The sequence below is a fragment of the Plectrocnemia conspersa genome, unplaced genomic scaffold, assembly GCF_051122295.1.
Source record: "Plectrocnemia conspersa isolate PC_06_02 unplaced genomic scaffold, ASM5112229v1 ptg000005l, whole genome shotgun sequence".
Lineage (NCBI taxonomy): Eukaryota > Metazoa > Arthropoda > Insecta > Trichoptera > Polycentropodidae > Plectrocnemia > Plectrocnemia conspersa.
In genome coordinates this window covers 16,959,363-16,970,395 of record NW_028277169.1, presented here as the reverse complement: position 1 = coordinate 16,970,395, position 11,033 = coordinate 16,959,363, and the positions used below count along the sequence as shown (strand labels likewise).

At 30.2% G+C, this 11,033-nt stretch overlaps 1 protein-coding gene across 2 annotated transcripts; it reads left to right on the top strand.

The window, feature by feature from the left end:
* The first annotated feature begins 1,962 nt into the window (after positions 1 to 1,962).
* On the top strand, positions 1,963 to 9,021 carry LOC148234970 (uncharacterized). 2 transcript variants are annotated; one of them, XM_088186231.1, is made up of 14 exons: positions 1,963 to 2,028; positions 2,101 to 2,275; positions 2,434 to 2,582; positions 2,648 to 2,862; positions 2,922 to 3,042; positions 3,113 to 3,244; positions 3,644 to 4,551; positions 4,971 to 5,130; positions 5,196 to 5,567; positions 6,525 to 6,850; positions 6,925 to 7,104; positions 7,259 to 7,397; positions 8,048 to 8,138; positions 8,208 to 9,021. In XM_088186231.1, exons 2-14 carry the CDS (start codon positions 2,190 to 2,192, stop codon positions 8,263 to 8,265), a joined length of 2,937 nt encoding a protein of 978 aa, XP_088042357.1. In that variant the 5' UTR covers positions 1,963 to 2,028; positions 2,101 to 2,189; the 3' UTR covers positions 8,266 to 9,021. The 2 variants fall into 2 exon arrangements, with proteins under 2 accessions (XP_088042357.1, XP_088042358.1); XM_088186232.1 differs by having other exon boundaries at positions 6,925 to 6,987; positions 8,208 to 8,632.
* The last annotated feature ends 2,012 nt before the right edge of the window (positions 9,022 to 11,033 follow it).

The following is an 11,033-nucleotide window of genomic DNA, read 5'->3' as shown; positions in this document are numbered from 1 at the left end:
TATAGATACTTGCTCTCAATAAATGCGAATTTAACACAATGTCTATTCTCGATATAACCAAACAGGTGCATGTCATACACATTGATTTTGAAAAGGCTTTAAATACAGTTTGACATTTTTTTATTTTCAAAATATATATAGAATGAATGAGTTGTTTAATAAGTTTATTTTATGTCAAAAATCTATGTTAATTTAGTATTAAAAATGTAATTTCATGACTTATTCTAGAACAAGAACGCCACTTAATATTGTTTATGAAATGGGTCACAGTGTGCTACATCGCTTCAAAGATGTTACAATGTTTCTTGCGGTAGCGAATTAATTAAGAATCTCGAAAGAAATCTTTATAGCGCAGTGTACGCCAAGGCTTCCAATTTTAACGCACATACATTCGCGCGCGCTAGAGCCGAGTCACAAGAAGAAAGTAGTATACGTTTGTTTTTGTTTCTACCTGCGCTGCAATAACAGTTATTATCGGAAACTGCAGCGTATTGGCATACTTTGGCAAGTTTAGCAGAGGTTAATAATAATATTACACGTATGATATGTTTTTTAAGAAATGCAATTAATAATATTTTCCTCCTAGATAGCCATATAATTTCAGTGTAATACGAAATATCATTGTGTTTAGAGCCCGTACTATTACATTTATTCTTGAATAACCTACTATTAGTAGGTTTTTTCTTATAAAATTTACAATTTTAGTACAATTATTTAAAATTTCTAGGAGTTCGGGAGGAATTACTTTTGACGCCAGTACACCACGATGGATTTCACAGTGATTGGTTAAAAAATCAGCATTTGTAATTGCTCGAATCTTTGAGCTTACTCCAAAATGTACTCTTGTTATCGATGTGGCAACGAATGTGCAAAGATCAATAGCCCACTTCCAATCTAAACCGTGTTTTATAAAATATTCGTTTATGACTCGAAATATTTCTGAGCTGGTTGCACTTTTTGGTAAATTTCACAAATTTAAAATTTCCTTATCAAATTGCCCATCATATGTATATTTGAATACAGTACCATTAGATATATAAAGTCACTCGTCAATTTGATGGACAAATAATCGACTTGCATTTAATTTATAGATTAATTGACTTTCAACGTCAAATGAAAGAGTTTTAACACGACGTGAAACTGTTGAAGCCGGAAGGGCAAGACAAGAAAATTTCTGTGCTAAAGAAGGTTCACCAAAACCTACATCGACAGTGTCTGAAATTGAAAGTTTTACTAAATCTAATCCTATTCGGTATGATATTTGACATTTAGTAATTCTGTTCAAAAGAATATAGGATAATTTAATTACATTATATTCACTTATATTCAAATTATTCATAATTGAAATAGATTCCTGTTGCATAAAAAAATTGGTGTCTTCGTTTGCTGATTCAGGATGAAATGATAACAGGTGTTTTTTTAAATAATGAAGGTTTCATCGAATTATATGAGAACATTCGATGACATTTGACGCATTTAGAAAGAGATATTTCATAACGTATGATATTGGTAAATCCATATATTATAAAAGCCGAATTATATCTTAAAATTAATAAAAAAAAAATTTTAGCTAATAAGAAGAAAATAATCCTAGCAAATTATAATAACATAATATGAAACAAACCTCCTTTGGGTCATTTTCTATGGTTTCATTCCAACAAGATTATCACTTTCTAATGATGTAAAAGAAAAAGATTAGCAGTTCATTTTCAATTTTAAAAAAAGTCACTATAAAAAATTGTGAGAGTACCGAATCTAAAGACAGTTTGCTGTTAACTGATACATTAAAAATTCGTATTGCAATAATTTTGCATATATAAATAGGCCCCTTATACTTTTTAAAGTTTTTCTTAATATGTTTTTAAGTTTTCATCTTTTCGAACATCATTTCCTATTTTATAATTTATATTAGCCATATATTTCGTGATTTATTACATATATTAATTTATTTTTTCGACTTGCAACACAAAATGTGGAATGACAGTTGATGTGATTGTGGCTCGTAGAGGGGGCACTGCCTTACGACTGGTAATTTCAATAATAATACCTTTCATTTTTATCGCTTTGCACTTTTACGATCTTTCTTCGGTTTGTTGCCAGTACTGAGGTAGACGTCAGCTTTTGCCAAAACGAAGGCGAAGGCTTAGAAGAGTTTTTCACCGACAAATGTCAACCAATTCGGCGACGAGATGACCAATCTTTTAGAACAGTTTGGATCCAGAGAATTGGGCATTATCGACCTGCACCAAATCAACTTGGACGACGAACAAATATGGTACGTCTTCTAAGTTCTATAGTGAACATGAAAAATAAATATTTTATCACTTAAATCACATAAAAATTATATCACATTGAATTAATATTGAAGATAATATATTATGTTTGAATAATAAAATGATAAGATTAATGACACGTACCATTGTTTTTGTTAAGGCTATATCAAACTGAGAATTCTCAATGCGGTGATTACGACCAAGATATCGATGATTTTTTAAATAAATTCAAATGCGTCGATACGGATACAGATGAATACCATAACAAGCAGAAAGAATTAATTGACTTTTTGGATCAAAATGCTTCTGGTAAATAAATTTAAATTTTATTATTCGATCCAAATACATTTAATCTTAAATGTTATTATTCTTAGGTGCACAAAAGCAAAAATTCGATTCTAGGACATTCACGCGTCCTAAAAAACGAATGACCAGGCCGACTCTACCCGACAATATGATACAAGGCAAAATTAACAATTACAGTCTATCAGGAACTAAAACGATAACTAAACATAGATTTCCATCAAATTCTGATAGCGATTATGATCGTAATGATCTCAATAGTACTTTTGAAGTTGCAACACATGATGTTAGTATTTTTATTTGTTATTTATAAAAAGCCTTATTTTAAATATACAATATTTTTAGTCATTTGAAGAGATGGAAAATAACGATGTACTGGAAGCCACCAGCTATATTATATCAAAACCGATAGATTTCAAATTATCAGAGCCATCTAATTACCATACATTCAATAATAGATATATCGGTACATTTTTATCTTATTTTATTATATAATATAATATTTATGAAATTATTACTTATTTTTATAACTTTAGGGTCCATAGGTAGTCAAAGTGATTCTTTCACTAACATTTCGCCGCCAAGTCTAGTTAGTTCAATAACTATGGATGGATCTGGAACATTTTCTCGTCAAGGATCTCTTTCGACTAAAAGAGGAACCGGCAAAGGTTTGTATATCGTCACTACACATTAAATGTGATTCATGTGACCTTATGAGAAATTTTAACACAATTAAATAAAATTGTATAAGAATACATGGTTCATCTTATTTACATGCATTTTCTTTTAAGAACCATATATTGTAGATTCCTAAATCTAAACTTTAATGTCACAATATTTGCCATTAACCTTTAGAAGTCCAGAGGCATGACATGCCCAGTATATTTTCTATTTTCTGAAGCCATTTTAAATGATTTATGATATATTCTCGATCAAATATTTCGATATATTTTAAGTCGGAGAAAAATAATTCGTTTTTATTAAAATCGTTATGTGGATTATATTTAATATGCACGATATATTGATAAAACATTTTAAAATTACTAATCGATTGATTTATGTTACAGAAAGAAACGATTCTGTAAATGAAGACGGAGCATTGTCAAACTCGATATATTCCAGCATGACCACGAGCATTTTAGACGATAAAGAAATGAGCACAAGTTTTCTATCGCAAGCTGAAAACCTTGACAATCAATCTTCGCATATGATAGACTCGGTCGATTTTAATCTGATCAATTCGTCAATGTACGAATCTGTGAATCGTCTATCGCAACATAGAGAAATGGAGAGTAGTTTAATTAATTCTGGTACATTCAACAATATGGTTGACTCGATAGATGATAAATCGCTGAGTAATAGGTCTATATTTAATTTGAGACGATCGTTCTTGAACAGCGATTCTGATGATAATAAAACTAATAAATACAATAAATTGAGCAAATGCAATACGGACGATCTGCAAAATTTAGCTTCTGATCTTTTAACGGCGTCCGAGAAACAAGAAAATCTCAACAACACTTTCCAGATTAACGATAAAGAAAACGTGCCTGAAGACGATTCTTTCTTACTGAACGATGGAATGAGCGATTCGTTCGTTAAATCCACGGGTCGTGAAAGCTTGAATATAACATTCAATAAAAGGCTGTCTATGAACAAAGCCGAAAGAAATTTGAAAAAGTTGAACGAATTAGACGAGACTGTTTTACTGCCCAATCAGATACAAAACCAATATCAAAGTAATCTGCTGACACAAAGAAAATCAAATGGTTCGTATTCACCAAAAAACACTCCCAAAAGGAATGCCACATTTAGGAAACATTCACCAGATAAGAATATTGATGCGGATATGATGAAATCGGATGAATACGACGATATTGATAGTAATAAAGAATATTACGATGATTCAAATCAAAATGATACTACAAACGTTATTATTGAAAATAATTATACTTCTTCTCTTCATAATAAAAAGGTATGTATTATAAAAAAATATAGATACTACTCGATCCAATATTCGTGAATAATTTACAATAAATTATTGTCTGATTAAAATTTCTCAAGTTTATATACATATGTAACTTGATTGTTATAATCATTTCCATTAAAAAATGCCGTAAAAGGAAAAAATCCTTATATAGTATGATTCTTTTGCAAAAGTATGAGGAAATTATTCTGATTTGACTAATAATGATTATAAAAGGTTTATCTTGAGACATAAAATTATTTATTTAAATTAATGTAGGATCTTTGTCAGTATATGAATATCATTTTGTGTCACTATAATTTGTACTAAATTTTTGTTTACTCATTTAAAAATATATGGCAAATTATGACGAAGATGTAAACATTCTTGATAGGTCTGTATAATACATATTTAATGTATATTTTAAGGATATCGATGAAAAGCAAATGTTAGAAGGTAGAGCCATGGTTGGCAGCTCAAGCGATAGTCTGGAAGGTAGCAGTAGTTCCGAACGGAGTCCGCCACAACCAACCACAGTTCCTCTCAACATGGAAGATTTAGAATATCTAGCGTATCAACAGCAACAAAGTATATTATATTTACACATAAACATAGACAGTAAATTATGTACTTATTCCTGATTTATTTAACAGGCCTATATACGGACATCTCAACTCCGCTCCCATCCAAAGTCAAGTCGAAAACAGAAGTCTTTCAATCGAGCGACTTGTCTCCCATTCAAAGCTATCACAGAGAAGCTCTGTCATCGTCTACATACAGCAACAAGAGTAATTCTTCACTTGAAAATAAAAAATATGGAACGTATCGATTGAACAGTTCCAGCACAGGAAGCTTAAACAAGTCGATCGGCACCGGAAGCACTCCGACTCGAAGAGCATCGTATGTTAAGAGGGAATCATCAGCACCTGAAATTGCTCCAGATTTATATCACACCAATATATATAACACAATTGCTAAAAAACTTAGTCCTAGATCACCGACAAAGATGTTTGGATCAGACAGCGGTTAGTACTACATATATATAACCTTAACCAAAATAACTGCAATGGCACCGTAATAAATATGTTACATCTTGATTCTCAAAAAATATTGAGTCCAACATTGAGTGTCTTAGATACCATTATTGCGACTCTCGCATATAAACATGATTCCTACCCTTGCTGCTGCTATGCAACCTTAAACCACAACTCTTCCAGCCCTATTTTTGATCACATCTATGATGCAATCGACGAAACATGCTTCTCTGTCTCCAACACGCATACTAGGGTTCTCAATCGAATATTCGATTCATTCGCCTGATTTTCAACTATACGAATACTCAAATAATTGATAGAATATTCGTTTATACTATCTCAAATGAAACAATTTGTATACTTGAGCAACATATGTACTCGTTTTTTAGCGCTGCTCTAAAATCCATGATCCTTTATTTGCTTTTATTTTGTTTTGAAATGCGAGACAATGAGACGTTCCTTCTCAACAAAAAAAATGCTTTTACACATTCGAAAAACATTTGTGAATATAATATTTATTAGCGTGTCTAATATGACCGGAATTCGCAGAATTTGTTTGTTTACAGAAACAAAATGTTGGAAAGGCCTACCCTTTATTTACCGCTTATCTCAAAAACAGGTGTGCATAGTAAATGTTTATGAAGTTATTTGTATTTGTTGTTTCAAGATGCAAAGATTTTATTCCAATCAGTTCAATAATTCGAATAATTGAGAACTCTAACACAGCACTAGGTTTCGCAAAAACTTGAAAAAGCATTTATGTAAAAGACTATGGTCATTTTATTTTCATCAATTTTCATAAACAAAAATAATAATAAATGAAAAAAAATATTTTCTGAGAATTGCTAATTTTCATCACATTGAAATATAAATGCTTCATACTGGCATATAATAGATAGAGAACAGTTTATGTATAATAAACTTTGTCAATATTTTTTGTAATTGCAGGTTTGAACACCACTAGATCAGTTACAAACAGTCCAGCGAAAACTCTATACGGTTCAAGATTGAATCAAATGTCTGGCCTCAATCGTCCCATAAAGTTGCTACAAAACTCCGGCTCTACTAACGAACTTAGACAACTTAAAAGCGGACTGCCGGCCTCTAAACTAAGACAATATAGCTCACACAAGGAATTGAATAGGATTCCGGGTCCGCAATGGACTGCGCCAACTATATTGCGTCCTTCTTCACGCGGAGGCTTTCACTCTTCAAACCCGAGCTTGAATCCCAAACCACTGGTACGCACCGATAGTTACACCATCACTGGAAAAGTTTGTCGATCATTATTATTTTGTTATATATTATTTTGAGTCACTCGGTAAAGTGAATCGTTTTGTGAATACAGGATGGTATACTGAACAATCTCCCGGTGAGAAATTTCGTTAATACGTCATTGGTTTCGAAAGAGGTAAATGTAAATTACAGAAGCGACGAGCTAACGAGTAAACTAACCAATATTCATATTAACAATCGGGGTATGGTACAATATGGTGAACCGGTGAAAATCAGATCAATCGTACCGTCTGTAAGTATTAAAGCTCTTCACTTTCAGTAACAATCGAGTGTGGTTTACTTTCAATGTGACTAATTAAAATGTGTTTCATATTCATTTAAAATAATCATCAGTGCTTTTTATTGCGTATGTTATAAAGGTGCTAAGCTAAAGTTTGATTGTATAGCTTTTAGTGCAACCGACACGGAGCAGTTTAATGCAACCGCCGGCGAGTAACATTCAGTCAAATTTTAAAGTGCCATCTTCACGACAGACAATTACAACAAGCAACTCAAATCTTGCAAAACCAACCGTCAATGTGCCAGGTAAATATGACTATATTATAATGTGTTGTGCTATATCATGGACCACTTGCAAAGCTTATTCATTATCTGATCATATTTTACTGAACCTCTAGTTATTTTCCCCTAAATACATGTCTCGCTGGACTCGAATTTTGGGAATTAATGAGGGTGGTATGCTGAAAAGGACCCAATTGTAGCCTAATCAAAACATATTTATTTACAGTTATGATACTTTCATACATATAAAAAATATAATTGTTATTAAACGCAGCCACTAAGCTTTAATAAATTAAGCGCAGGCACTCTGTGGTGCGGATTTTCCACATACATCCTAAACGGCGACTAATCTGCGATTGTTGCAACCAGCTCAGAAGCGTTATCCTATCATTTGGCGAAAGGAAGGAGATTCTCAGAATCCAAACTTCATGAGTGACTTATCGATGAGTCATCCCTTATCTCGCATTGCCTGAAATTTAGGTTTGACATGGCGCATGTGATTGCAACAAGACTGATATATTTATAATATCTTCTGGTTCTCTGTCCATTGAGGTTTACGGCTATTCAGTCTTTTTGTACACACTAACACAGCATAATATTCTGTAAAAAATCATATTGTTAAGTGGTCCAGTGTAACAGAAGAGCAAACTTTGAGAATTATACTTTTTTTGTAGCTCAACCTACGGCTAATTCTCAACAACGCTTGCCAAAACCAAGCGGATTACCGAGACCGTCTTCAGGCATCCCACGTAAACCATCACTCAGGTATGATCTCATTGATAATTGTTTTTTCTTATATTTTATGTATTTATTTTGATCTAATGACAATTTTAGGCCCCCAAGTACATATTCATTAGCACCAAGACCAAACGACCAAGCCGATTACTATTGAATACACTCAAAATACTACGGTATACTCTTATAGCTAAGTTGCTTCTCGTTTAAGACTGCAATCTATCTGATCTGTTATAATTTGTACGTTCTTTAAAATTGTTGGTAGATGTAAATTTGTCATTTATGTGATTTATATTTTAAAATCAAATTTATTTAAAAGATAATAATTTTTATAGTACCGGACTGAAGATACACTTGTGATATAAGAATTTATTTTTCTCTCTTGATCTTGGCATAATTATTGAGAATTTTTGACTTGCTTTGGATTTAATATAATAAAATATACCTCTATAGAACATATCAATATTTTGTAACATTTAAAATTATTGTAAAATTCAATCAATAATACGATTTATAATTAAATAATCTTAGCTCTCATTTATTATGACTTTACACCCAAATTTAGTATGTATTTTTGATGCTATAATAACCAAATTATTATTTTCAAAACACTGATGAAAGCTCATTTTATAAACTGTCGTCTTCCAATAAGTTTTGACCAATTTTAATCACTATTCTATATTTTAACTTTTGGGTGCAATGTCGTGTGAAGTTATTTTATTAACAAAATTTACACAAATTAACCTTACCGAATATTTTGTTAACTATTCTCTCTTGTATCTTGTTATTTATTATAGTCATTCCTCATTCAATCTTATGAACTTATGAAATTAACATTAAGTAATCATTGTCTAGGAATGGCTTTATACGTCTTAAATTATATTGTAAATATAACATTACGCTTTGATTAAAATATTTGCTTTAATTATTCGAAAAAGACAATTTTTATCGGAAAAATATTTATTTAGAGCATTGTTAAATGACAAAACTGGGGCGATGGAAGGGCTATAATAAGTATAATCGAAGGTAATGGGCGTAAATAATATATATATCGTTACTATTATATTTAGTTAATATATGTATAAGAATAATTTTATATTTTAATTGTTAATTTAATAATTACTTATTGCTTTATATAAGTAAAGTATAATACTTTGATCTGATTTGTAATGATTTGTGCTCGTAAAGTTTATTATAGCATAATATTGCATATGAAACGTATAGTGCCTTACAGTGGTGGAAATGTTCGTATTGTCATTGGAATGAAAAATGTCATTATGCAAATACTTTGTTGGTTTAATGTGACGCTTGTTTATTAGAAATATTTTGTGTGTTAGTAAATTGAATATATTGGTTTTCTCAGAATAAATCAATTATAGTGTTTGTTATAAAATTTTGTGAAAGTAATTAAAAAAATACTATTTTTGGCCCACTTTATCATTACTGTCATATGATGGAAAAGATCATAACATTCCCAGGACGTTGTATTAATTTTTGCATTGATAACATAGTTTAAATATTATTTAAATTGCATTTTAATTGTAACAATTCTCATAAAAATATTTTATAGTTAGTGAAATTTGTACGTTATGATAATCATATTAACTAGTATACTTGTGCCGTGTGATTATATTGTTATACACAACTGTACTGCATTACAAGGAGACCAAAATCAACAATTTGTGATTTTAAAGATTGTCAGGGTTATACAATACTGCAATGACTTTTGATCAGCAGTGTATTAGCTTTTTTATATTATTATATACTTTAATTCAAATAACACTTTTAAGTAATCTCAGCACAATTAGAGTTCATATATTCAGTATTAAAATTCATTTCACATCATCATTATCATCTAAAAATCATCGTCATTGCGGAGTTATGATGTTTTCATATTCATTCATATAAATGTAATTAATATAAAACCTTTAGGGTAAGCAACATGCAGTATTTTTATATATTTGCAACTTTCGCTCACGAATATAAATGTATCATGCTTACAATTATTATGAATATTTTGCTATTGTATTTTACAGTTTATATAAGCGTTCAAAAATATATGTATATAAATATTTGTTTTTAAAAAAATAAGCCTTAACTGAAAGCTTCTTATGATGAAAACATTTTTGTGCCTTATAAATTTTGTATTTGTTTTGTCAATGTCTTTTTATGTTCAAGTAGTAATTTTATAAATGTTTGTCCGTTTTTCTTAAATGTATTTATAATTTTTGTATAATTTTCTTAAAATAACAATCACTACTATTGAACGTGTTTTATTTATTACTAATAATTTAATAATAATATTCTGATAGTAACATTAATATAAATTTAACGTAATTATATATTAATCTGCTAACATATTATTTCGTGTTTTTAATTGACTAACAACATAATAATATATTACATAGACAGTTTGAAAAAAGTCATGGAGAATGCGCAAGTTCTGATGAACTTGCTTTATAAAGAATAATACATACTCATCTAGGCAAATATAGATATTATTAGTAAATATATATGATTTTGAGGTATTATAAGAGATTGGTTTTAATCTATTTTTACTTTTTATATATCCGGTAATGAAAGTAACTTCACTTTTAACCAAACATTCAAATTTACTTCTACATTTATATTTATTGTGTCGGAAAATTGGAATTAGTTTTTATTATATTATTATAATTCCGATCGATCATCATAGATATGGTTTTCCTAATCTGATGAATAATTAAATATAATTGAATTATCCATGCAATGTGACATCTATTGATTGGAAGTTGTAATAATAGTTTATAATTAATAAAACATACTGACTTCAGTCTGGCTTACTACTTACTTATTAGTTGTTGGTTGTGTTTACCCTGTTAAAACGCATTGAGCTGATGTTTGTCATATTGCAACGGAATATTTACAAAAAAAAATTTTACATAT

Coding starts and splice junctions, on each gene's coding strand:
- LOC148234970 (XM_088186231.1), top strand. CDS start 2,190: ATGACCAATCTTTTAGAACAGTTTGGATCCAGAGAATTGGGCATTATC. Junction 2,276..2,433: donor TTGGACGACGAACAAATATG/GTACGTCTTCTA, acceptor GTTTTTGTTAAG/GCTATATCAAACTGAGAATT. Junction 3,245..3,643: donor TAAAAGAGGAACCGGCAAAG/GTTTGTATATCG, acceptor TTTATGTTACAG/AAAGAAACGATTCTGTAAAT.